Source organism: Penicillium argentinense, assembly GCF_028826775.1.
Source record: "Penicillium argentinense strain IBT 30761 chromosome Unknown utg000010l_segment0_segment0, whole genome shotgun sequence".
NCBI lineage: Eukaryota > Fungi > Ascomycota > Eurotiomycetes > Eurotiales > Aspergillaceae > Penicillium > Penicillium argentinense.
The window spans coordinates 3,520,321-3,547,394 of NW_026622669.1; the positions used below are offsets into that span (position 1 = coordinate 3,520,321).

The window sequence follows — 27,074 nt, forward strand, 5'->3', positions numbered from 1 at the left end:
TAGGACCTCCTCGTCCGTCTTCTCAGGATCAAGGTAATCCCATACATCTTCTGCAACAGCCGCTGACTTGATATGGCCTATCCAGACCCTCCACTGCGCTTCCGACTGAAGCTTTTGGTCAAGCGGGACCTGCATCAGATCTTCCCTCGCGATATCAGACATCTTCGCACAAGATATAGCTCAGACACTCGAATTCTCCTCATATAACGTTTCCGAAGGATGTTTGTCGGTGCGGATCTCGCTGTGTGCTGAACGTAAGAGCTCACAAGGGGTGGCTAAGCGTTCAGGGGTATCCGACCGTGTTAGGTGCTTCGGGGATTCGTTGACTGCGAGATACAGAGCAGGTAGGTGATATATCTCTCTCATACAGTCAGGCAGTCCGGGCTCATAACTGTCAGGATGAGGAATCGATGTACTGGCTAGTACTGAAGATGTCCAAACAGAATAAGATGATTGATTGTAGGTTCTCCGATCGGTTGAGCGATCTCAGGGGTCTTTATAGTTGAACTATGGCGTGTTATGACACCATACTAGGTGGAAATTGGGTGAACGATGAATAAGCCAATCCCGAAGGGTCCTAGTGGTATTTGACCACCTTCTCAGTTTGTCATATTCTATATAAGGTGGGCGGTCACGGCATCAATTAGTCAGATGCCAAGCATGATGCAAACCAGTCAAACCCTGTGACCTTTCTGCGGAGCGCTGCCTTGACCCCAGAGTGCATGACTCACAGCGTCCCCCACATATCTTGATTATGCGATCATCCTTGCTAGGTCCTGCGATCTAGTCGTTATTCTGGTGAAGCTTTGCTGACAACCATGGCTGAAAGTCAAAATCTTATATTCGTGAACTATAACCAACCTAATCCCCGACCAACGCAGACACAGCGCCGGACAGTCTCGGCCTTTATTGGGAAGCATTTTCGGAATCGTTCTGCGCCTGCACGGCGAGCACAACTGCCTCCCCAGGATGATGAGACGCCATTACCGCTTTTAGCAAAGCCATCCCCAGGAAAAAGTAGTCCACAGGTGCTCGTAGCCATCAAAGGGCGATCCAAATGGCATCCACTAAGAGAAGGTGGCAACAGACGACCCCACTTTGAAGGAGAGACTGACCCTGTATTAGAAGACTTCGGCACTTCAGAGCCACGTGCCGATAATGATGATGATACTCAATTGATCCGGCCAGTAGTAGAATGCTACGTCCCAGCCTACCCACCTGAACATCGACAGAAGGTTGTTCATATTCTTGATTTTAGTGAGTTCTGCCCCTCACATGCACTTGTGCACGTTGCCCCGTTCCCAAGCATCATGAATCTGCATGCTAGATCCCCGGTCAGCATTATACTCCATGCTCCATGCTTTGATTAGTTGAATCATCCCATAGCTAAAAATAAACAGTTATCCACTGGCTCATCGAGCGCGCAACAAATTGGGGACAGGGTCCTACCCCCTCAATGCGCTCCTGGGTGCAGGTCATCTGCAGCGAAACAACCCTCTTCGACGCAGTGGCCGCCTTTTCATACGGTATAAGGGCCACAACGCTAGAAGATAAAGAAACACCCAGCCCTGCTATATTATGGCACAAAGCCAGGGCATTAAAAGGCCTACAAGCCAAAATATCCACAGAGGCGCCGGACAAATTAGCTATATGGACTGCGAATGAAACCATCCTGGCGACATTTTATCTTATGGAGGGGGCGGCGAGGTTTGGGTATGAGTCGGAGTTCAGGGCTCATTGTTTGGGTCTTTTGCAGATGGTGCATTTGAGAGCCAAAGCGCAGACGCAGGCTCAATGTGCAAGTACGAGTCTGGATGCGGATTCAACTACAGCTTCCTTGGAAGACCTGCATGTCATGCAAGCGGTTGGGCTGGTAGAGGGGACCGAAATGGCATCGAATCTCAGACATGAAAGTGCTCTATACGGGTACCAGTCCTCCGTCCACTCACCAACCACTATCCCCTCAAGCGTCAGCATGGAGGCATTAGAGCTGCGATACCCCCTACCCGGCAAACAAACCAACACAGACATCCAATCCCTAATAGACAACTTACCCCTCGGCTTCCGCGACCTAGCAGAAACAGGAAACATGAGCGTCGAAGTTCTCCTCCTCCTAAAAGAACAGCTCCGCCTCCAACACTACCACGACATGGCAGAAGTCGCGGAACGACAGACTGAGTGGATAAAACACGCTCGCGCTTTAGCGAATTGGTCCAATAACCCCGTGGAGGAGCTAGCTTGCCTAGGCATGGTCGCATTCTTATCATGGGGCACGGCCCAATTGAAATTTTTCCCAGAAGCATCGCTATTAAACAGGGTGAAGAGTCTGGGCAGGCAGACACAGTTGTTTGATAATGCGGGGTTGTTTATCTGTTGTCGCAAACTACGGGCTTGGGTTGTTCTTGCAACGGCTGAGAATGCGATTACGGGAGGTGCGACGTTGAAGAGGCATGCTAATGACTTGATGAGGGAGTTTCTGTTCAAGGAGCCTTTGATTGATAATGATTGGGGTAATATCGAAGACTTGGTTAAACGGTTCTTATGGAATCGGAAGACTTTGGCTGCGTGGAAAAGGTACTGGATGAGCTACTATCAAGATGAGAGGGAGGGTTAACTAGTGCTCAAGATATGGATGCATGCGATGTTTTGTAGCGCGACTCGTTATTATATGGATTACTATACGCTTAATATAGCCATACAACATCAGCCCCCGTAGGCCATCAAGCCTCCTTAAAATACCCCCTTTAGATTTCTTAGGTACGTAGCTACTTACAGTCTCGATTGATCTAGTATGAATTGTCTAATAGACATATCTGCGGAGGTGCGAGGCTCATGCTCGTTTGAAACATCGACCAGCACTATCTAGCTCGTTAGGCTAGGAGACGGCGCTGGAGACGGCGCTGGAGACGAGATCACTGCTCCCATTCCTTGCCAGAGGCAGAACGGACTCTTTCTTTGCGAAGGATGAGGTACTTGCATCATTCTGAGTTATATTGATATGTGCTGGGGTTGGAGAAAGCAAAAGGGTTAGTGCTCAACAAAGGTTTGGTGGAGTGAGCCAATCCTTGTGTGGACGTGATATGGAGTAATTTTGCACCCACACCTGTAATAGTACTGCCGACTCAGAAAACGTCAAAATTTTCATTAGATACCAAGGACTTTTTGATCACAGGGTGGTGCCTATATTTGATTCATCTAAGATTTGTTATGGTGGATTACTGAACAGGAGTTCACGCCGACGAGACGAGATGCTTCTAGAAATAGCCCTACTCTGCTGGTGCTTTGGCTCGCTGCTCACACTCTAAGACTCAGTAATAAGTACAGGATAACAGGGTCACGGCCGGAAATTCTCGGACCGTGCCTACCTATCTAGCTTGATGGAACTAATATATCCGATTACCCCCGTCATTTCATGGCAGAGGCTTAAAGTGCAGAGACAGCTATGCATCAATGTGTCATGGGCAGATATACTAACTAATTCGCATAACTTGATACTATTACAATGATCGAGTGGTGCATACATTAGCGTGCATGGACCAATCAAAACACTCCGCCACACTTCTGCTCCCCTTCCTCACAACGAGAACCCTTCACACTAAGAGACGAAGGCTCCAGAAATGGAATTCCCAGTCCTAGTAGCCGGCGGCACATATTGCCTCCCAAAATGGGTAATAGCACATCTCCTCCACCAAAACTATCGCGTACGAACAACAACCCGCAACCCCACCCGAGAACAGGAAATGCGCGCCTCCCTCCTCTCTGCCATGATCAGCAAAGCCCACCTCCACTGCACCTTGGCAATCGATACGGCAGACCTCCTAACCGATGAGGGGTAGAAAGTTGCTCTCAAAGACGTGCAATATGTCCAACGCATCGCCTCACATTTACCCAGTGCCCGGTAAAACAACGAAGATGATGTTCTTAAGCCGGCGGTAGAGGTCACGAAGCGTGTTCTACACTTTTCATCCAGACAACGCAGCATCAAACGTGTCGTGATAGCAAGTAGCTTCGGCCCGATTTTCCACGGACCGGGAAATAAACATAAGAGAGAGTTTATGGAGGAGGACTCTCTGGGCCGCTGGGGAGAATTGAGATCTATTGGAGGTCTAAGACGCTAGCTGAGCGTGCGGCGTGGGACTTTCTGGGGACCAGGGAGTGCGAACGCCTCGATTTGAACTCTGAATCGAACTCGAACTCGGACTCGGAGTCGCAGGTACCGGCCATGGAGATCACGGTTATTAACCTTGTTGTAATCCTCGGTCCTGCATTAGGTAAAGGTGATGGGACTTCTCTGCGCGCGGTAGGTAATTTGGTGATGGGAACAGCACCGGGAATTCCCGGGATTCAGTAGGGGATCAATGATGCTCGTGATTGCGCGCGGATGCATTTGCTTGCCATGACTGAGCCCAAAGCTGCGGGGGAATGGTTTAAATGTATAGATGAGGGGTCACTGTGGATGAGCGATATTGCAAGAATGGTGAAAGAAATCTAGGGGAGAGGGGGGCTAAGGTCCCTACTATAAAGTTGCCAGTTTTGCTAATCAGATTACTGGGAATGTTTACACCGATTGCGAAGCTAATTGGGCGTGAATTGGGGGTTGATGGAGGATATTTGCGGATAAGACTGAGAGGGTTCTTGGGTGGAAATTCGAGCATAGTAATAAGCAGGCGATTTTGGCTGCTGCGGAGAGCTTCATCAAGTATAGCACATAGTACTAGGTAGCAATCATCTGGCACTACTACAGGAATTTGTAATACTCGATTGACCACTTATAAACATCTCGTATGTCAAGGCCACAGGGACTGAAATACATAATTCATGCAGATTCAGAAGAATCTTACGCGTGTTTCCAAGTGGAACGATACCAAGCAGTCGCTCATCACGAAGATCTCGATAACACCCCAGCTCAAAAGGCAACAATAAGCGGTGTCTTCTCAGTGTTCTGTCCAGCAGCCAAGGACCTGGCCGTTATCTTAGCAACCCATTCGCCAACATCTCACATGCATTCCTCTGTCACGCCATCAGGCTCAGAATGGAGCTGGTGAAACGCGCCCTCGAATGACTTCCACGTCTTCGCGTCCAGATCAGCCTCATTGCCTGGTTCGAGTCGCTCATAAAGCCTCTTCGAAATGGCATAGGAGGTAATCATATCTGCCGAGCCATGTGCCCAGAATACAGGGCAAGGAAGGCGTGCGCTGACGCCAGAGGGAACAGGCTGGTCTGACATAGACAATTTGGTGAGGTCACTTTCGCGTTGAAGCCTACACGGAAGGAACCATGCTCTTTTTAGTAATGTTCTGCATGGGTATTATACCAGTTCTATAGGATCACTTACAAATCCTGCAATCCCTCCAAAGTGCCAGTATTGTGGCAGAGTGGATCGCTGCGATACCTCTCGCGCACATCGCGATCTCTAGTGACAAACTCGCCAGTCACTGGCTGAGTAAACTTCAACTTGAGAAAGACACGCGCAACTTGCTTGGCGACGGCAACGATGATGAGATTTGGATGGATAGCCGGATCGAGTCCAATATACGGCGCCTCCAAGATCCAGCCTGTAATTGGGGGCCGATATCCGTCCACGTCTGGATTCAAAAGATAGAAAGCAGATTCCTGCCCGACCATGCTGTGGCCCATTAGAAACAGGGGAGTCTGCCTAAAATCGGGTATTGTAGAAGCAATGTAACTTAACTCAAGGTCTCATGAATCTCGGTAATGACTTGTGGTGTTTTTCCTGTGTCCCCCATTTGCGCTCTTGTTCTCACGGTCTTTCCCCAGCCTCGTCGGTCCCAGGCATGCACTTTGATGGGGTAGTTTGCAACGGGTAGTGAAAAGAAGGCGTCGTATTGATCGCAGCGGTCGCCGAAGCCGTGCAGGAAGGCGATGTGTGATTTGATGGGGGAGTATGTGGGCCATAATTAAATTGTGACTGCATCAGTTCTATCGAACCCGTGACAGACAGGGGAAGAGATAGCTCTACTGAGCTGCTCTACTCACTTCCCAGACTCTTGAGTAAACTTCCAGGCCATGGCTCAGGAAGAAGGAGCCACTTGTACTGGTTGCCATGATAGCACTATATCAGTGTAGATTTAGTTGTCGGAACGATGAAGATTTTATCTCTAGACGTGAAAAGGAATCGTAGGGTAAACCAGATTTTAGGTGGCCTTTCAGCAGTCAATGCAGCTTATATAGCGGTAAATATTCACTAGATGACAGAAGCGAAAGGCTTCAGCCCGCATAGTGGATATTCCGCCGTGAGATCAAATCAGCTCCAAAAGTCTTACTTGAGGAGTCACACAATGCACTATTTCTGTCACTCCTAGATATAGCCACAGCACCACTGTCCAACTCTAATCAAGCATTCTGGACTCCAAGGTCTGTGCTGCCAAGCGCATCCTTATGAGACAATCAGTAATCAACAAAGATAGATAGCGGGTATTGTGTGGTGGTGATTTGAAAAAGGGGTAACTTGCATGCCATGCCGGCAGTGCTCTGGTTGCAGTCAGTCTGCTGCTCCAAGTTACGGATAGGAAGACATCTGAGTTTAAAGAGAGGAAATAAACCACGGACGGCTCGGCATTGGTGACTATACCGGTACATGGTGTCAGCTCCATGTCTTGAAATAATTGGTTTACGTTTAATGTGGACGGTGGAGTGTTCGCTAGTTAGTCTGCTATATTCTGTAAGGATTTCCGCAACGTCTAACTTTTACTTCAGGCCGCAGGAACAGGGCTTGGACCTGACACTGGCTCGCAGTTCTTTTCCTGTTCGTCAAAGATAGTCCTAGCATAGAGCTACAGAATGCAAACTACTCAAGTCAGAATCTATGATTGCATACTATGTGCTTGGCTGAAGAAGGAATCCTCATTAAAAGCTACATCACAATGCCCAAGAGCCAGTGTTTGATGCAATTTACATCCACACCATTTAGCAACATCTCCCGCTGTTCTCGCCGACATGGGCTTTTTCGTTCTTAATGTCAATTACCCTATGGCGCTCTCCGACAGAAGTGCCGGCAGATTTGGCTTCATTAATTGGGCGTCTGGAGGTGATATGATATATGTATTTAAGAACGTTAGCTATTAAGGCGTCGCTACACAAGGGTTGCAAGCAAGTCCCTACCAGTAAGAAGCTCATGAAAGGCGACATCCACATTACTGGGGTCTAACGCTGAGGTCTCAATAAAGGACAGGTTATTCTCGCCTATCACACTTAGCCTTTCGGACCGTTCCCTATGTTGTGGGGAAAATGATGGAACTGAAAAATAACGTACTGGCAAATCTCTTGGCCTCCTCAGTCGATACAGCCCTCAGATGACCCAAATCAATTTTGTCGCCCACTAGCATGGTAACAATGTTGGAGCTCGAACCGTCCCGGAGATCTTGCAACCACCGGCCAACATTCTTATATATCTGCCGCTTGCTGATATCGTAAACGAGGAGCGCACCAACACCACCGCGATAGTAAGCATTCGTAATTGCCCGATAGCGTTCCTGCCCAGCGGTATCCCAAATCTGAGCTTTAATTTTCACAGAATCAACTTGCATAGAGCGTGTTGCAAATTCGACGCCGATGGTTGTCTTGGAGTCGGGCTTGAATTCGTTTTGTGTGAATCGGCCTAAGAGGTTGAATTTGCCAACGCCAGAGTCTCCGATAAGCGCCACTGTCGTACAAAATATATCACACCATGTCAGTCGCGATACAAACGAGATACAATGGTGCAGTGGAGGGGTAATTATATGGACGGGCTAATTGCACCAAGGTTACTGACATTTGAAGAGAAACTACAAACCAGTTAAGTTAGGGAATACTTGTCAAAATAGCTATAGAAATATCGTCATAAGGGCTTACGTCGTACTCGTCTTCTGCCATAATCACTCTATACGACTAGAACTCGCAGACTGATGAGATCAGTCGATGGTGCCAAAGTCGTAGGCAGCGGGGGGAGAGGAGATCAACTCGCGAGAGACAGACGCTCACTTTGGAAAGGTGATGAAGAAGAAGCAAATGCCTAACAAACCCAGTTTAAATGGTTTAAATGGTGAATGTCGCTGTCTGTCATCATGCCGCTTGCCACAAGATTTGCCAGTCACTTCGGTATTATCTCTCTAGCAAAAGAAACAATGGATTACTAACAACTAGCCTGTGATATTTAATTCTTGGATGCGAGGTTTGCATACCATGTGCAATATTGTCATTGGTTGAAAGTAAAACCCTATTTGGGAAATTGGGTCGTGTCGCGGCGCGGTGCCCGCCGGGCGCTGTTAACGCCACACACTAACCATTAATTATGTCGCTTACTTTGAAAATGGACTAACCTAGCATAGGAGGTATACGTTCTGTGCATATGACTAATTGTTGATGGGGGTGCCTTGGGCTTCTCCATTTCTCTAATAGTCTGCTGCTTAACCGCGGTGCAGCATCCATAGGACTTACCGGCGATAGAGCGCACGCCCTATGACATATGGAGGTCGTGAATGGGTTGACTTTTCACCCTCAGACGGCAGGTCCTTGAGGGAATATTCGAGTCCTCCAACTCTGTAAACCATGGCCACGCTTATATTTGCCCTTCAAGGCTAGTATTTCGTCGTCTCAATCCAGCGTCGCAAACGGTGTATAATCCTGATATGTCGCTGATATGGCAAGCGATGCGGTTTCTAGTCTTGTTCACTTCAATACAGGTAACCAAACACTAATAATAGTTATCGCAACCGGTGCCTAACGCAGCCTTACTATACTTAACGACACGGCATAGAACTTCCGAGGATATGATATTTCAGATGAAGCTGGGGCTGATAGGGAAGACGAATGGACGTTGGAAAGGACAGTTTGCTGCCTGGGAACAGACCTGGTGGGCTGGCCCAAGCTGGTTTGTCATAGATGAAATCAGAGTTCTGTCACGCGATTCTCCCCCCCCGGCGTCTTTTCTTTGGACCTCCTTCTTTTTCCAGGTTGATTTTCACCTGACTCCTGTGGAGGTCACAGAAGCACCATTAGAGTAAATTTTTTTCGTCAGGGCCATTCTCACACCAAAGAGCGCAAACTCTTACTCATCATAGCACGGCACAAAAAGCACGACCCAAGCCGGACTACGCCACTAAGGCCTTTACTCAACAGGCATGTTGCACCTGACACCTCAATTGCTCAGTGGCCTTCCGCCATGCTGCGTCTGCCCCGCCCCGGGTCCGCGAGAAGTAAACTCCTCTTTGGGAAAGTGGAGTTGGTGCCGGACCCGCAGACCACCCTCCTTAGGGCCAAGGTTTCAGGGAACTGGGCATTCGGCATGGCCTCGCCTAACAACAGATACTGAGCTAGTGTGGAAATCGGACTCTTGAGACGATTAAGCGGGCTACGAACCTTTACTGCCAATGCCGCTCTTTGATTGAGTAGGAGGCCGCCACTGTACTCCTACACCTTCATTGCCCGTCTTCTGACTCTAGAACATTGAAGTAAAGACATCCGGATCACTCCGACCCCAGAGTCGCGCAGGCGCTTTGGTTTTGGTCCCTTATCCGCAGCCCAAGGGGAACTGCCTGGTTTGGCATTAAATGGGCCCATATCCAGTTCCTCTCCAAATCTACATTCGGGGCGTTGTTGATGAGCAATTGGGGAAAATATAGATAGGCATATAACGTCTGCTACGATGTAGAAGTACGTTCAACTATGGCAAAATATATTGCGGTTCAGAGAGAATATGGCACCTCAACTTGGAGAAATTCCGCTTCAATTCTACCCGGACAATAACGAGAACTAATACTCGAACTACCCTGCAGGATTACTGTGGCGAAAAACTCTCATTTCTCTTCGTGACAGGAAATCTATGAACAAGGAGAATCCCCCTACAGCACCTGTTTCAAATGGCAATTATCTGCCATGGCAGGTTGTTCTGAGCTCAAGCCATAATCTCCCGAACCAGCTTCTCAAGGTCCTCTGTGCTCATTCCCGGAATTCCAAGAAGCTTATTGCTAACCTTGTCGCTGAAATCACCTCCGTGCCCTGCGCCCCAGCAGGCCCGGGCAATGAATCCGAGCGCCGAGTTGGCCACCTCCGCAGGATCGCTGCTCTTGAGCATGTCGTAAGATTTCTGCTCAACGTCCGCGGTCGAAACAACGGTCGTTGACCACTCCTTCCCGTCAATGCGCTTTGAGATTTCAATCAGCTGGTTCTGGGTGACGCCGATGTCGTGGAAGTAGATGTGTTCATTCTTGGTGGCTTCCAGATTCTGGATGATTCCAACTATGGCCTGTCCGATCGTTGCAAGCCGAGTCGCGGAGAAGGGGACGTCACCACCATCGTAGAGTGTAGCGCTGTGGTCTTTGAGGTTGACCATGAAACCAATTTGAAGCTGCCAGTCGAGGAAGGAGTTGTTGTAGGCGAATGTGTAGCTGAATCCTGGATTCTGGGCAGCTTTTTCCTGTAGATACTCCTGCGTCTTGATCTTGTCCGCGTAGAGTGGCAGCTTTCGGACGAGTGGGTTTGCTGAATCATTTCCGAACTCGGAAGGAATGAAGCGGGTGACGTTTGCCTCCAGAGAGGCATCAATTAGCTTCTTCTGTATGTTGAACAGATCCGCGAAGCCGAGGGTTGATACAACCACGCCAACAGGCTTGAGGGCGGAAACTAGAGACTCGTGCGAGCTGTAATCGACTTCTTGAACTTTCAAAAGTTTTTCGGAACCAGATGGGACGGAGACCTTGTGAGCGCTTCCTACTCGTGTAAGGACTGTAGTTTCGAGCGAGGCTGCAAGAAGGGCCTGCAGGATGGCGGGACCGAGGTTCCCGGTAGCGCCAACGAGAGCGACACGTAGTGAAGACATGACAGGCAGAGAGATAGGGTTTCTAATAGCTGATGAAAGAAGTTATGATTGTGATGTATCGGTGCTTTTGTCAATGGAAAATGCAGCGTTTATATATTTACTCATGTAGTTCATCTTATGACAAATCGGGCCAAGAATGTCCTTGCGTCATGAGCAGTAGACTAAATTCTGGCAGCAGCGGATATTATAAATTAGGTAATGAAGCCTTTTGGATTAAAAATCGCAAGAAAGCTTGACCCTTGGCTGCTGTAAAGCCAAATTTGGCGATGGAATGACAGCTCCAGGGTGGGTGCGCTAGAGTGAACAGAGCACATTAGTCAGTCAGCTTGGCCGCCTGTCCACGGGTGCTCCTTCAAACTGAGTCTACCGATCACTTGAATTCTTCAGAATCTGACTGCACAACGTGGTTGCTGACCGATATTGGTCGATCATGTTTCATGTGGTAGACTCGACTCTCGACCATGAGATGTGGGGACCTCAATAATAAACTCCAAGCGAAGGTGTGGTGGACATGCATTTCATTAGCCAGAAGTAAACTCCCGATTAGGAAGTAAGCTATCGGCCCGCCCGCGGGCTCGGGCCCAACCAGTTCATGGAGAGTTCTAGACCTCGCCATATTGCTTTTTCGGGTACCCTACATGCATTTCATTAGCCAGAAGTAAACTCTCGATTAGGAAGTGAAGCTATCGGCCCGCCCGCGGGCTCGGGCCCAACCAGTTCATGGAGAGTTCTAGACCTCGCCATATTGCTTATTTGGGTACCCTACGGGTACCCGCGAACCCGCCAAGAACCCACGAGCTTGTAAATTACAGAATTACATACGTAATACATTATATACCTCATATAAAGTTTTGTAATTTGGTATATATTACGTGTATTCAAAGCTCTTGGCGGGTTTTGGGTCAAGGATCGAAACCCGACCCGCGGTTTTGGCGAGGTCTAGAGAGTTGCAAGGTTCTCCAAGTGTAGGCACAACATGGAGGGAATGTGCCGGGCTGGGAGAATTTCTAAGATTTCTAAGATCTTGTCTGCGTATTTGGTAGCTTAGAAATTATTGGGCCAAGGATCTGGACTATCACTCCAAGACAGGCCTCCCCGGAGAAGGAAATGGAGTAGTAATATTACCTCGTAAAAGAATGTAGTTGAGTATGGAATTCTATAAAGTCTTCAATCGTCCTTGTTGTAGATGTATAGGCTTACACAAAGATCATACCTACTTAAGCCCACTTCTCTTTTTATCATCCCGAGTTCATCCCGATTCCAACCACAAACAATGGCGTCCCGCTTCCACTCCCAAGTCGAAGATGTTTCGCCTCTGGTGCAACCGCTACGCTTCGAGTTCAGCCAAAGAACAGCCCCCAATAGGTTCTTGAAAGCCTCAATGACTGAAAAGCTGAGTTCCTGGGATCCCCAGAATAAAGAGGCTCGCGGAGTTCCCTCGACTGCGATACACAATTTGTACCAGCGATGGGGCGAAGGCGAACTCGGTCATATCCTGACGGGCAATATCATGTTGGCATATGACCAGCTTGAAGCCGCGGGAAATCTCATCATTCCCACAGACGCTCCCTTTGAGGGGCCACGTTTTGAAGCCTTCGCCAAGCTCGCTTCCCTCGCAAAGGCTCACGGTAGCCTCATTACGGGCCAGGTCACGCACCCAGGACGACAGGTTGACCGCAGAATACAGCCCAATCCTGTCTCTGCGAGTGATGTGCAGCTCCAGGGAAAATTTCTCGGCCTCGAATTCGCGAAACCCCATCCCGCCTCCCAGGAAGAAATAAATGAGATTGTTCGCAGTTTCACCTTCGCGGCGCAGTATCTGCAGCGGGCCGGATTCGACGGTATTGAACTGCAAGGTGCACACGGATATCTCCTTTCCCAATTTCTCTCGCGCACCACCAATCTTCGCACCGATGCGTATGGTGGTAGTCTTCGGAACCGTGCCCGCCTAATCATGGAGATTGCGCAATGCATTCGCGCAAATACAACTCCGGACTTCATTCTAGGAATCAAAATCAACAGTGTGGAGTTCCAGTCTGACGGGTTTACCGTGGAGGAAGCACGAGAGCTCTGCCAAATGCTCGAAGAAGCGACCTTCGACTTTGTCGAACTGAGCGGCGGCACATACCAGGCCATGGCTTTCAAGCACGAGCGCGAGTCGACCAGAAAGCGGGAAGCGTTTTTCCTGGAGTTCGCGGACATGATTGTTCCTGCGCTGAGCAAGACAAAGACCTATATTACTGGAGGGTTCAGAACACTACAAGGGATGTTGGAAGCGCTGAAGACAGTTGATGGGGTTGGTCTTGGGCGGGTGGTCGCACAGGAGTTCAGTCTGACCAAGGACATACTGAATGGTAAAATTACCGGTGCTATCGACCCAAAGGTCAACCAAGATGACTTTGCCTTGACCAATATCATTGCGGGAAGTCAGATGCGACAGGTAGGTAAAGGACATGAGCCGATTGATATGAGCCTGGAGGAGAATGTGCAAGTCTTTGTGAAGGCGATGACGGCCTGGGCCCAACGGATGGCAGACGACGCAGAGACGATGAAGCTGTTTGGCTATGTTGATCTGGACGTGTAAAGAGAGAGTCTTTCACTTTAAAATCAGTCTACATATATATCTTTTAATGAGTTCTGAAAACTACTCCGATTTCCTGTAGCTCATCCAATGGCTCTTCCATGCAGCGAGAGAGCTTTCATCCCACAAGTGTCGCTTCGCTATCCTCTCCACATCTTCCCAGCCATCAATCCATCTCTCTTGGAGAAGTACATCCCTCATTAGCTGACAGGCCCGCAGCTTCAGAGTAGCACCAGCTGTAATTGCCACCTCGGTACCAACAAGGGTCGCCCAGACTCAATTCATGGTAGCACGACTTGCCCCCCGAACTAAAAGGAGGCATCTGGCTTCCCATCATCCCGAGCTTGTATATATAAGCTACCTCGGGGAACATCTGCATCTGTGCCGTGCGCCGCGTAAGAAACGCAACCATGCAGGCCAGCCGCTCGACTACATTTTGTGACCGAGTAAGCAACAGGCGCGCTCGTCCAATTCCCTTGGTTTGCCGCTCGACTGCCTGGGTGTCGTCTTCGGGCTCTTTAAGCTGCTCTGTCAGGGATATACATGAAGCATACAGGACGGATGGAGATATGATCTGCGGGACCACATGGTGTATATGGGTTCCCCTGAATGCGAGGAAGCTACCTTTCTTTTGCTTCCTCGCGCTAGGTCTTGTATCTAGAATAGACAATAGCGTTCTTAATATTGATCATTCAACTACGCATACGTGAGATCCTCACATTACGTAGCGCCAACCCAGACAACCGACGACAACAAAGACACTATGACGTCCAAATCCAACGAACTCGCCAATGCTCGAGGACCCGAGGACGTGGAACGGAGGGGACGAACAAGAAGAGAAACTGCGATGGCACGAGAAGCTACCGTCGTCGATGATGACGGCTCTGACGACGACGATTACCAGCCCAGTAATGAAGGCGACAAGACAACAGCACCAGAGAATGTGGGCATGACCCCGATGATTGATGCGTTTGACTACGTGAGCCCGAATTACCCGTTACGCCCTGCTCGAGCGATCTGTTTCCTAGACAGAGCACAACAATTGGCGCGATGGCGACACCATTTCGAGTTCTGGTGGGACATTATAATCGCCATGGACAAGCAAGCCAAAATGAATACAAATCAAGTGACGGATGATGTGATCCGTGAAGAAGTCATACGTTTAGGCGAGGACAATCGGGAAATGCGGCGGGAAAGAGACCGAATGACGGTGCAGAGAGATCTAGCAGAAAAACGAGTCGAGGAATTGACCTTGAAGTTGGATGGAGCCTATCGAGAGCATGATCGAGATCAGTCAATCATTGCGCTCATGAGTACGACGAGACAAGCGACGGCAGTTTCAGAGGGAAACAGCCAGAATCGTGCTCCCCAGCGTCGTGGCTCTCCAGGGCCGCAAATTGAACCAACACAACGAAATGCTTCTCATAGATTGTATACGGCCAGCCTAGAACGCTTTGATAATCCAAAGTTCCCTGATGCGCCCGTATTCTCGGGAGATCGCAGCTCGTTCGATAGCTGGCGAGACAAGGTCTATGACAAGCTGAATAACAGCGCCACCCAGTATCCAACCGAACAGCAACGGGTTGCCTACATCCGTAGCCGCACTGATGGTATCGCGTATCAACAAATCCGAGCCCAATGCCGACCAGATCATCCGCGCAGTTTTCAATCAGCCGACGAAACCCTAGAAGCTTTAGACAAGATTTATGGGGACAAGAACAAGAGGAAACGAGCGACCAACGAACTACGCACCCTGCGTATGGGAAGAAAGACCTTTCACGATTTCCATGCCGATTTCGCCCGCTGTGCTGCGGAAGTCGGATATGCGGACGATGCAATGATACCCCTACTCGAAAATGCGATATCAAACGAACTGGCGCAACAAGTCTTCGGATTGCAGAAGCCCACCGAATTTTATGACTTGGTGGATTTTTACCGCGATGTTGACCACGAGATGCGTGATTACGGGAGACGATTGCCGAACCGTGAAGCAAATGCACGAACAAGCCTGCAGTTCGTTAGACCACATTCAAGACAGACGCCTTTCGCCTCGCGATCTGAAGGCTATGTTCCGCGCTCGGTAGATCGTGCCTTGCTCGCCCAGGATGGTCGGTGCTATAGGTGCGGTGAGCACGGAAACCGAATCCACGAGTGCACAAACCCGCGGATGAAGGAGATGCCACGCCTTGCTGGTCGCGGGACGGCGAAGGTAAACAATGCGACAATGGAATCCGACACCGATGACGAGAGCACAGTCGTTGAGGGAAAAGAGATGTCCTAGATCGAAGTCGCGATTTAGGACGGACGAAGTACGAAGTGCGATCAATGAAAATCTCCGCTTGCTCTGTGCGGCAGCAGAAGGTGAAACTAGACGGTCATCACCTCATCCTGCCATGTACTCTCCACAAGGGCGGAAAGAATATACAGATAGATGCTCTTGTCGATAGCGGAGCAAATGGAATGGCCTTTATTGATCAAACTTTTGCGCAAAAACACGATTTGAAACTGGAACTTTTACGCCACCCGCGACGACTCGAGGTTGTCGACGGAAGACAATCAGTCGCGGGGCGGATTACTCATATGACACGAATACCGATGAATATACAGGGGCATAGAGAGACTCTGCCCTGCTTTGTGACCAAGTTGAGCCAGCAACCGATTCTGCTCGGGATCCCTTGGCTGAAGCTCCACGATGCGACAATCTCATGGAAAAAGAACACGTTGACATTCGATTCTGCACACTGTCACCAACATTGTGGAATGAAGGAAAATATTGTGATCTGCGGAAATACAAAAGAAGAGCCAATGAAGAAACTGACGAAAGATACCAGAGGATGGATCAAACTATGAGTGTGTAATTTCAAAGTCTTGATCAAACGTCGAAGGCAGAAATAGAGAACTTGTGGGGATGTGACGGTTTTACTGAAGCGGTTAGCGTGGGTGGTTTAAGTAATAACCTTATGTGACGGTTTTGACCGATTAGGAATAACCTTAAGTGACGGTTTCGACCGATTGGGAAGGCCCGCCCCACCAATATCGGATGAAGTTCAAACGTGAATTCAAAAATGTCAATTCAATGGGCCCCTCCATGTACCGGCCAGCATTTAAGTTTGTGACACCAAACACCATTTGAATCCGCCAAGGTTGTTCTAGATCATTGTCTGGTCAATCAGTAATGCCAAACAATGCGACTCATGACACCAGAATAGATTCTGCTGTCGCACCTCACCGTCGAAAAGTTGGCGATTTCGACTCTCTTGCCAAGAGCGTGACGATTTCCTGATTGAGATAGCGTAGCGTGACGATTTCCTGTTCCGGATTAGTGGATAGACTTTCTAACGGGTAATTCATGGCCAGGACCAGAGCCACCCCAGGGTCGCAGGGATTTGGTCTCGTAGATAGAGGTTAAAGAAGATCTGCTTAATCAGAATCCACACTTGAAACTCCTCCAACATCTCTGGTTGAGCCAAAAGAAGGTAGGGAAGTTGGGGACTTTTTGAAGTTCATAATTTCGGCGACAGTGATCGATTTTCGGCGACAGCTAAACCGATTTTGGAATAGTGCCAAGTTAAACCTCTTTTGGTCATTAGTGTAACTTTCTTACTCTTTGATCAGAGATGCATTTTCTGACCTATCGAATCTTGTGTCCTCAATTAGTGCCGCGAACTTATTCATTGCAGCCCCTATTTCCATCCGCCCTGTTGACCATGCCTTGCAGGGGTGAATCCAGCGCTTCTCATCCCCACGTGCGATCGACCGCTGAGGAGCCAAGTTTAACATGACATTACTAGCCACAGGTCCTAATATTCGAAAGCGTGGCCGACCACGAAAACACCCATCCGTGGAGCAGAGGCGCGAGGCTCGCACGATTCAACGACGGCATCAGCGACGGCGACAGTCCGCCAGGGCTGCCGAGGCTGCCAACTATGCGTCTCAAATCGGTCCGTACTGTGCCAATCTCGCTCACGTAACCGCCGAGCCTGTTGCTGGGCTTGTTCTTCCTACCACTCCCTCTTTTGCCCTTCCCCGAGAGGAACCCACGCTGCCTGGAGACATTCAGCCGCTCTCGCTTCCTCTGAGCCCCACACCAACTGCAGTCATTGAACCTGGAAGTGCCGCTCTCCCTCGATCTCTGTCCGCCGACTCGACCTGTATTTTGCCAGATAGCATACCTGTGAACGCAAATCCAGATCATCATCCGCTCGATCCCTCACGGACTAGCGAATCATCGCCCGCGGCACTGATCAGCGAGGATAACGAAGAATCTCCGATCCGATCCCCTAACCAGTCCGGCTGTGATCATACACGTATTCTGAGCGACACGAATGACGTGTGGCCTGATGTGGACGTGCCAGATCCTGACATCATCGTCGATTCGGATACCGAGCTAGAGAGTCCCACTCCAGACCAAGAAACGAAAAGTACCGGAGCGCTACTCGCGGAACAGCTCCTCCGGTCTCCCGAGTGCTGCATTGATTGCCATACGCGATATAAGCACGAGCGGAACCCAGTCGGATCACCGAGCCACGGTCTGAACGAGGTCTTCAGCTGGCCCTGTCCCGACGTGCTCAGCACTACCAGACTGGCCAGGTCTGGTGACCAATTGATCGAGGACTGGCCACCAGAACAGCGTGAAAAAGTCTTCTGCGGAACCGATGCGGGACAACCCAGCAGCGTGCCTGCTATCTGCTTGGCCCGGGGAGAACAGAAGTTAGGGCCAGCAGCCGTCCACTTCGATATTGACAGTGTCTTAGCTCATGTAACCAGTCCAGCTGTCTGTTCCCAAGGCCTCTACTGGTATCCTGTTCAGCGGCCGGTCTCGGACCTCCAGTCGGATCTTCACTTAGATCCACTCCCGGTTCAGTTCACAGATGGCCACGGTCACCTACATTGCGTCTCAGTACCGCTACATCGCGTTAAGCACTACACGTTTGCCCGGGTGTCGGGATTCGAGGATGCATCGATCTACGCCCTGTTCCCTAGACTCCATCAGCCCCAGCAGAAGTCTAGCCGACTGCCAGATGATCAGTTTCGGGTCTGGATAGACGATATCCTCCTCCCAGCGGTCCATCAATACTACTCCGATGCCCGGCTACAGCATTTCCCTTCCAGTTTCAGTCATAGCAACTCAAACTCATGGGCGGCGTGGGCGGAGGGCCGATCGATCCAGACACAGTCCCGTCAACAGCTACTCAGCTACTTTCTGCCCCCCGAGCACCTAGATCATATCTGGCAGGCTGTTCATCAAATTATTCGAGCAAAGGGGCTAGACGAATTCCAGGGGGTTCGTCTTTTCCTGAGTGCTAAGAACCTAAAGCTCCGTACACAGTCCGCGACCTGGTCCGATATGCAACATCGGTTTCAACAGTTATGGAGCAGCACTGCCAACCAGAGTTATATTCACGAGGTCTTCTTTGATATTGGGAAGGAAACATGTCCTATTACCCCCGATTCTGGCCAGCCCATCCGGGGGCAAACTCTGCTCTGGAAACAATGCTGTCTAGACAAGCTTCTCCGCTCCCCGCTAGTCCAGAACCCGGGGAAGACAATATTTTATCCTTTCTCGTTTCTCCGAGATACAGGGTCCTTGACGATCCAAACCCGGACTAGATCTCACCTCCGTAAGACCGGGCTCCTTTACAGCCAGTTCTACAACTCGGTCAAAGAGATCTTTGCGGCTGGAAATCAGTACCCCTTCAGTAATCCACTGTTAGAGGCTCCAGCCCTGGACCACGAGTCATATCAAACTTGGCAGCATATCGGGAAAGGTTTTCATGACCGAAACACCCTCCATCGCGCGTACATCCACAGCAAGTCCCGGTGTGCCACTGCAATCGATGCATCTATTGGAAAATCTTTTGGGACCCGGGAAGAGCATCGGGTGCGCGAAGACCTCCTGATCCAAATTAATCAGGAGTTTCAGCGACGCCGCGCGACTCAACGGGTGGTTCAAAATCCATCAAGTCAACCATTCTATATCCATTCCACTGCGACTATCCTTAAATGGGTCCGGTGGAACATAAATCGGCTATGTGCGGGATTCGAGTTAACAAATAGTCTGCAGCGCCATTCTATGGTGTCCTGGGATCGCACCCAGGTAATGATCCTGTTCCTCCGCTGTCTCCGACGGGCATTTGGCGGAGGCGGGAACCGGTTAGAGCAAAGCCGGGCGTGTTGGCAAGACGTGAAAGAAGTTCCGGGGTCCAATGGCCAGATTCAGTATCGGGAGGGCATTGGACTGGGAACCACTATTCAACGCCACGGCTATGGCTGGTTCCTTAACAAGATCCACTGGGATACTATGGGTTTCCGCCCAGCCCATCGTCTCCACATGGACCTCCACACACCAGCGGTCATGGCCCAGTTTCGAGTCAATTACGAGCGCGTCCGCAAATACCAGAATGATTTTCTTCTACTCGAGGATTATTTTCTGTATATAATTCAGTATCAGCGAGACCATACCGCGTCTACTGCGCTGCTCTCCCTCCTCATTGACTTCTGTCTGCGCGCCTTTCGGAAAGATATTCTGACTGTCTTGCAGGCGGGCATACGCCCTGAATTTCAGAGCATTGCAGAGACTGGGCAGGTAGCGCTCAGCAAGCCCTCCCTACAACGGGTATTAAAAGACACACACTGGCCTCCTGCCATCCTGACTGGCAGTCGTTGTGGCATTAGGCGTGTTGATCATTTATTTGCTTGGCTATGGGGGCTGCATCCTGACGAGTATAGCCGCCTGCACTGGGCTCATAAACCATATCGTACACTGTACCGCCGCTGTGTGATCAAAATCCAAGAAATTTATGGTGAGGAAATAGCCACTTCCTGGCAAGCATGCCTGAAACATCGCTTTCTCAGCACGCATTGGATGCTGCCGTACCCAGACCAACAGACCTTGTTCAGCCGGGACAAGCACCAACGGTATCGCTGGTGGTCGAGCTGGAATGAAGAACTGATACGGAATTCGCTCCCGGCATGCGTATCTAGGTGCCCAATCATTCCCACTACGCAATATGGACATTTACCTCAACATGGCTGGATATCATTCGCCCAGGCAATGCCCTTGGATATCGAACTGCCGCCCATCCCAGGCAATATCGAAGCATTCCTCAAGATGGTTCCCTCCAAACTAGTAGATCTCGGGGCGATTCTCCCCGCCGTTGTCACTATGACCATGGGGCCTCAATCTGGCCACGACTATCAGTTGCGTCCAAGCTCCCTCCGGAACCCTATCACAAGCTCGTCTGGGAAGATGGAGGTCAATGGACCTTCTACTGTCCCCTATACTCTAGAGGGTGTTCCACCCGGGGCCCGCTCGACTTCTTCGCCCTCTGATTGGTCCCCCGTGCGTGCTCCCGGCGCCCTCGGTGCGTGCCCGGAGGGCCCGCGCCCCATCAGATTCGCGCAGTCCGCGACCGCCGACCGCAGCGGGACCCCACCCCATGGGCGTAAATTCAATGTGCCGTAGGGTTTCTAGGGTTTTAGGGTTGCCGTCGTAAAATGGGTTTCGGGGCCCATTGTGTTGACATTTTTGCTGACAAAGATACCCCAAATTTGAATATGTTGTAAAAGCAATTCGGTTTGATAGTCAGATCAAATTTGAGGCCAATCCATATTGATATAAGCTTGGTTTCTGGGGTTCGAAAACGCCCGATGTTTTTGCAGGAGCGCGCATCACCCGCCGACCGTGGTCCATCCGCCGTACTCCGAAAATCACCCCCATCAGGTTTAGTTCACAGGACTAGTTTTTCGTCGAGATGTCAGAGGTTAATTGCCAGAGGATTGATTGATATCCCATATTTTAAGAGCATCATAGCCCCCATCAAATTCGCGAAATCCGCAACCGCCGACCGCAGCGACCCTGCCGGGCACAGCCATAGACTATTCACGATTCATTCGGCCAAGGATTGCTATATGATGCAGTTGGAGAATCATCCACACTCCGGTCGCACGATCGTACCAGACCTAAGCTTCACCACACCGAATTATCACATTTAGAGTATAGATGTGTATCCCCGTCTTTACAGTATATGTATTGAAGAGGGGAACGCTCGATGGCAGCACGCGCTGGGACGTGCGGGTCGATTCAGCAGAAAGACCACCACAAAACACACGCGTATGTAGGGGTCAGGTCGGGGAGGTGTAAGAAGGTGTATTCGAGAACTGGCTATCCGGCCACCGTATACTGCCGGCTATGTCACATAGTCTGGATGGCACCCATGTAGTAGGGGGAGGGGGTCTCCCCACTACAATATATATCTTTACACTGTCAAGCCCAGTTTGCCGGGTGCATTGGGCTCATATGTGATCTGCCCAGATCGACGTGTTCCTGATAATTCCGAGGCCATATCTGATTTGATTCCCCAACTATTGATCTCTCGATGTCGCTATTTGTTGCATTGCGCTGGAATATCTAGATCGGTCAGCCAGACCTCCGGCAGTCCCGCACCCGCGTGTCAGATCCCGAGGTACTCTCCGGGATGACCTATCACATCGGCCCCAGTGCCGTTCAACCCCTATTCCCTGCCTCCCTAGATCAAGTTCTTTGAATCTACACCTTGTGTTTTTCTATATCGACCTCACTCACCGCTGCCTTCTCCACTAGCGCTCTCACCATGGACGCCATCGGGGTATTCTTCACATATAATGCCACATATCGGTTATGGATCTGCAAGACCTGTCAATATGTGGTGGATGTCAAAACCATGATTGCCCACCTAGGCGCAAAGCACCGACAACACCCTATGGCCCGCACTGGCGACCAACGGGCAGCTATTCATGCTGAAGCCATGAAGGCGAACCCATGGAACCCTGACACGGAGCCATTCACCCCACCACCCCCTGACTCCCGGCCAATTCCTGGATTAACGGTCCATCGTGGCTACCGCTGTCCCGCCGACGGCTGTCGATACGCGTGCCGCACCCGAAGCACTATGGGCAAACATCGTGGAGATAAGCATCGCGATGCTGTCTACCCCCGGGGGAGGCCACCAGTCGACCCAGATGACGATATACTCCGACTCCGGGCCCTGGAGCCGGTGTACTGCCAGCGATTGCATCCATATGGGCCGCATAGTGTCTACTTCGCTGTCACGCCCAATCCGGCGGAGCTGGCGGACCCCAAGGCCCCGGCCCCGGAACTCGATGAAGCTGCATATATCCGATCCCAGGTGGACTTGGCGCTCCTCCGATCTGATGGGATCGCGGATGCAGAAGACCAGATGGCGCCAACGGACGAGAATGCCACCGACACGTCCCCGTGGCTGGAGCTCACCCGATGGCCTGAGTATGTTCGAGGGCATGCGTTCCGGGACATCGCCCAACTTGCCTCCCACCCGGACCCCATGACCGAGCCAACCTTGGTCGCGATTGGCCTGAGCGTGAAAAGACTCATCGATCGGGCATTTGAGTCGATCGTCTCTCATCGTATCAACGAGTTTGACCAAGTGCGCATCAACAGCTTTGTCCAGAAACCCGGTATCTGGCAGCGCCCCATCCAGATCAAGCTCCGGCCCAAGACGTATCATGGCTACTGCCGGACCTGGGTCCGTCTCCTGAGTTTTGCGTATCGCACGAGTCAGCCCGACCAGCAGCTCCAGCTTCGCCACCAGTTCACCACCTCCCAGCTCAGCGCCATTGACGACATCCAAGGCTCCCTCCAGCGGCTGTTTCATGCGAGGGACCCCGGTTCTATGCAGGACGCCAACGTCGATCCAGGTCTCCCGCCCCGCGACCAGACTCAGACACCCACCAGCCAGGCCATGAAGGATCTTGACCAAGCCTGCCTGGACCTGTCTCTCGCGCTCCTAGACCATGAGATCCGTGGCGATTTCTTTGAGAGCCCTGTGGTTGCCTTCATGGCAGCGCTAGGTGTTGATAGCAAGAACCAGACTTACTTCGAGCCTGGCAGCTATACCACATACCTGTCCGCCTTGGTGAAGATCTCCCAGATGCTCGTCACCCAGCAGGCAGTCGATCTGGCCGATCGGAACGAGGTCAAGCACCCTGGCGATGCGCTTGAAGAGATGCAAGAACGTTTCCTGATGTATGGCGTCCGATATCCATTCAGCTGGATCGCCCGTCTCCGCACCTATGGCAAGAAAGTGCAGAATACATCCACCAGCCTTGGATTTCTCATCTGGAGTGGTGATCAGCAGTCACTCCACTACCGGGATCTCCAGCTTACTATGGATTCCCTGGCCGCCTTTATCCGCACGCAAGTGGAGCTTGCCCAATATGAGCTTGAGAGACTCTTCCTGCTTAATGAAGGTGAAGCACGCGCTGGTACGATCCCAGAGCTGCCCCTGCACCAGCTCACTGATGATCCAGTCAACAACCAGCGTGGGTGGAACTTCCTGAAGCATAGGAAAAACCGCCAGCTTCTCTCCACGCGTGGTGACAGATGGATGCTGGACCGCATTATGGCCACCGAGGCCCTTCGCAAGGACTTTGTTGAGGTCGGCCCAGCCACCAGGACTGAAGTTCGTCCGGCTGTGAAGTGGAATAAAGCTCTCCTCCTGGAATATCTTAACTGGGTCGATGAGTTCTTACAACGGCTGCTACTGCTGGTCCACATGACTTCCGGCCAACCCGCGCGTGCCACTGAACTGATCTCGATTCGGTATTGCAACACCCCGGAAGGGAGACATCGCAACGTCTTCGTGGAACATGGACTGGTCTGCATTGTCACTAGCTACCATAAATCCAAGAGCGTCACCAACTCCATGAAGATCATCCACCGATACCTGCCACGAGTGGTGAGCGAGCTTGTGGTGTACTATCTTTGGCTGATCCAACCATTCGCAGAGCAAGCCGCTATGTTTGCCTGCCAAAGCAATACCCGGATGCGGTCGCCGTATTTCTGGCCGAAGGGGAGGGGGCATTGGGATGCGAAACGTCTTGGAGCGGTGTTGAGATCACAAGGGGAGGCCCATCTGCAGACCAAGCTGCATGTGCTTAACTGGCGCCATGCAGCGATCGGTATTTCTCGCGTCCACCTGAAATGTGGTGGATTCAAGCGCGACTATGGGCCAGATGACCCGATTGTGGATGAACAGGCCGCGCATGGGTCCTGGATGGCCGGAACTACTTATGCACGTGGCTTGAAGGAGGCGCCCGGAGTTATTGAGGCGAAGCGGATCCGGTTTCGGGCAATCAGTTCTGAATGGCATAAACTGCTGGGTTTCGACGCTCCAAGAGGTCAGAAAAGGCGTTATGGTCAGCTCAGCGATAAAGAAAAGGTGCTATCTGCACAGAAACGCCGAAAAGAGTATATCACTATTGACTATAGTGATGATGAAAGCTACTAATATAGAACTGCGAGGTAGATGGCTAGTTAGAGCTAGGAAACCATGCGGTAGAAGCCGACCTGACCTTGCATCACCACCACATCCTTCGAGGCTAATTCTTGGGATTCTAGTACAATTAATACCGTATACTTTGATCGTTTTATCACAATTTTGATTCCTTGTGTGGTTCATGTAGTATAATGCGTTGAAGTTGGGCTTGGGCGAGTTCGTTGAACTGGATTACTTAATCACGGAACCCCATGTTTGTCCTCAAATTAAGCCCGTTTCGCGTTAAATACTCAAAACGAAACTCTTTTGCATGATGACTAACACACCAAGGCCATTGGAACAAATGTATCCTTAATGTGATAGATCTGAAGATAAAGCTGACAGACATCCTCATAGCCCCAATTCTGTCGAAGGTTGGTGACCGGGAACCACGCTAACCCGGTCAGGCCTAGTTCCCGCACCCCGGAGATAAAGTTGATTTAGCGCCATATCCAAACCGACTTCAATCTATACAATCCAATCCACGCTTTTCAACCGCCCGAACCGCAACGCAACGCAACGCAACGCACAGGGGGTAGACCAGCTGGAGGCCATTGGAGAGCAGCCTCGGCCATCAGGGTTGCTCGAATGGGCCCGAGTCGAGCTAAAATTAGGGTTTTTAGGAGGGGAAAAATTCGAGTGGCACTGGGTCGCGCAGAACGTTCAAAGCCCCGATCGCGCATATAAATAGGGTCGCAGGGATCCCAAAAATCAGTATGTTTTATGTTGGAGGTATGTTCATAACATAATTGAAGTTGAGCGCGATCGGAGCATGTTGAGGGTGGTTTTGCGATCGTGAAAATGTGGGCGATGTTTTGATGGGGTAACCGCCACCCGCCGGTCGCGACCAGTCACCACGACCATCGCCGGCCACCACCCCATTCAGGTTAGCGACCAAATTGGCTTTTGCGATTGCAAATTTCAGGGGTCGATTCCGATATCCCGCCGCATCGTCCCATTTGATTTTGAGCCCGATCCCAGGAGGTCGCGGTTGCACCATTCCCCCGCATCTACAACATCCACCAGTATAGATGTTTGCAGATCCACCATGGGCCGCGAATACCATGCCCGCGACATTTTTTGCGTCAACCCCGCGTTCCAGGTGTTGATTTGCCAGAAATGCCAATGTGCAGTACGACCAGGACAGGTCAAGGCCCATTTAATCAGTACCGCTCATCGCATTCCCATGGGGTGGGCCCAGCACATTCACAGCGTCATTCAGCAGTGGGATCACATCGACGAGCAGCCCCAGGTCGACCGTTGGCCCCATCAGATGGACGAGCCCATCCCCGAGTTACCCGTTTATCAGGATGGACTCATATGTCGGTTCTGCGACCAATACACATGTCGTCAGATCGATGTGATGAAGAAACATTGGGGCAAGGCCCATGACTATCGTGTGTATGAGGGCCGTGGTCGCCCCACGCCCACCCAGATTCGAGCCATCCAGGGCCGCATTGAAGCCCACTGCTGGACCGTTTCATGCCAACGGTTGTTTAAGCAAGGGCCCGGGTCCCATTATATTTGCGTGGGACAGCCCGACCCCGCAGTGCCCGTGAATCCCGTTCCCGACGCCGATGCCATCCGCCGGTTATTGCACACCGTGTCGGAGTATCAGCAGGAAGACCAACAGGCCCAGGACACCATCATCCAGGCCGGCGATTTAGACGAAGCCACGCCATGGTTGAATCGGACGGGATGGGTGCGGTATTTACAAGGGATCCCCCGCAAGCCATTGGTCGAGAGCACCCGGCGCCCCAAGGAAAATATCGAGGGACCGGAGCGCGCCGCATTCGTGATTTGGCAGGCCATTGAACGATTAGCGCATGTGAGCCAGGAGATTGCCAAGGCGTGTGGTCATTTATTGCGGATCGAAGTCGTCCGCACCACCAAGGACGAGAGCCCGCACAAGCCATTGTTGGCATATTTGGATGCCGCCGCCATTGCAAAGCATGTGGCGCCGTGGCAGCACATTTTGATGTTTTTTGCGCGGACCCAGGTACGTTGTGTTCAGTGAGGGTGTGCCCAGAGCATCGTGTGGGTATGCCAATGCTCCCGTCCACCGGCGGAGAGATATATTGCCGCGTTGTGGATATTCCACCGGGGTGACCAGCCCGGCCCGACCCGCACCAGTCGACAACCCAATTCCCACCACAACCCATGTCCATTCCGGACCGACCATATTAACCAGCACAGATCGAACACGATTGGGAGTCCCCCCAATATTCATTCACCGAGCGCCAGCAGCAGTCGTGGGACACCGTGTGGCATCATGCGCAAGCCCGTGCCGGTAGCCCCGAGCCCGGCGACGAGGAGGACGAGCCCGAGCCGTTTGAGATCCGCC

General features: G+C 51.0%; 7 protein-coding genes across 7 annotated transcripts; 4 read left to right on the forward strand and 3 right to left on the reverse strand.

The window, feature by feature from the left end:
• Positions 1-1,456: 1,456 nt before the first annotated feature.
• Positions 1,457-2,614, forward strand: N7532_010991 (uncharacterized protein; the record flags this gene model as incomplete). Its single annotated transcript, XM_056623482.1, has 1 exon — positions 1,457-2,614. The coding sequence occupies one exon, from the start codon at positions 1,457-1,459 to the stop codon at positions 2,612-2,614; it is 1,158 nt and encodes a 385-aa protein (XP_056470898.1).
• Positions 2,615-4,996: 2,382 nt separating this feature from the next.
• Positions 4,997-5,637, reverse strand: N7532_010992 (uncharacterized protein; the record flags this gene model as incomplete). The annotated part of the gene is made up of 2 exons (XM_056623483.1): positions 4,997-5,261; positions 5,336-5,637. The coding sequence occupies 2 exons, from the start codon at positions 5,635-5,637 to the stop codon at positions 4,997-4,999; spliced, it is 567 nt and encodes a 188-aa protein (XP_056470899.1).
• A 1,456-nt stretch (positions 5,638-7,093) lies between these two features.
• On the reverse strand, positions 7,094-7,872 carry N7532_010993 (Rab family GTPase; the record flags this gene model as incomplete). Its single annotated transcript, XM_056623484.1, has 4 exons — positions 7,094-7,203; positions 7,274-7,663; positions 7,772-7,784; positions 7,852-7,872. 4 exons carry the CDS (start codon positions 7,870-7,872, stop codon positions 7,094-7,096), a joined length of 534 nt encoding a protein of 177 aa, XP_056470900.1.
• A 2,020-nt stretch (positions 7,873-9,892) lies between these two features.
• On the reverse strand, positions 9,893-10,816 carry N7532_010994 (aromatic alcohol reductase; the record flags this gene model as incomplete). Its single annotated transcript, XM_056623485.1, has 1 exon — positions 9,893-10,816. One exon carries the CDS (start codon positions 10,814-10,816, stop codon positions 9,893-9,895), a length of 924 nt encoding a protein of 307 aa, XP_056470901.1.
• Positions 10,817-12,089: 1,273 nt separating this feature from the next.
• Positions 12,090-13,400, forward strand: N7532_010995 (NADH:flavin oxidoreductase/NADH oxidase family protein; the record flags this gene model as incomplete). The annotated part of the gene is made up of 1 exon (XM_056623486.1): positions 12,090-13,400. The coding sequence occupies one exon, from the start codon at positions 12,090-12,092 to the stop codon at positions 13,398-13,400; it is 1,311 nt and encodes a 436-aa protein (XP_056470902.1).
• A 760-nt stretch (positions 13,401-14,160) lies between these two features.
• Positions 14,161-15,678, forward strand: N7532_010996 (uncharacterized protein; the record flags this gene model as incomplete). The annotated part of the gene is made up of 1 exon (XM_056623487.1): positions 14,161-15,678. The coding sequence occupies one exon, from the start codon at positions 14,161-14,163 to the stop codon at positions 15,676-15,678; it is 1,518 nt and encodes a 505-aa protein (XP_056470903.1).
• A 1,497-nt stretch (positions 15,679-17,175) lies between these two features.
• N7532_010997 (uncharacterized protein) lies at positions 17,176-20,147 on the forward strand (the record flags this gene model as incomplete). Its single annotated transcript, XM_056623488.1, has 2 exons — positions 17,176-20,013; positions 20,127-20,147. The coding sequence occupies 2 exons, from the start codon at positions 17,176-17,178 to the stop codon at positions 20,145-20,147; spliced, it is 2,859 nt and encodes a 952-aa protein (XP_056470904.1).
• Between the last annotated feature and the right edge of the window lie 6,927 nt (positions 20,148-27,074).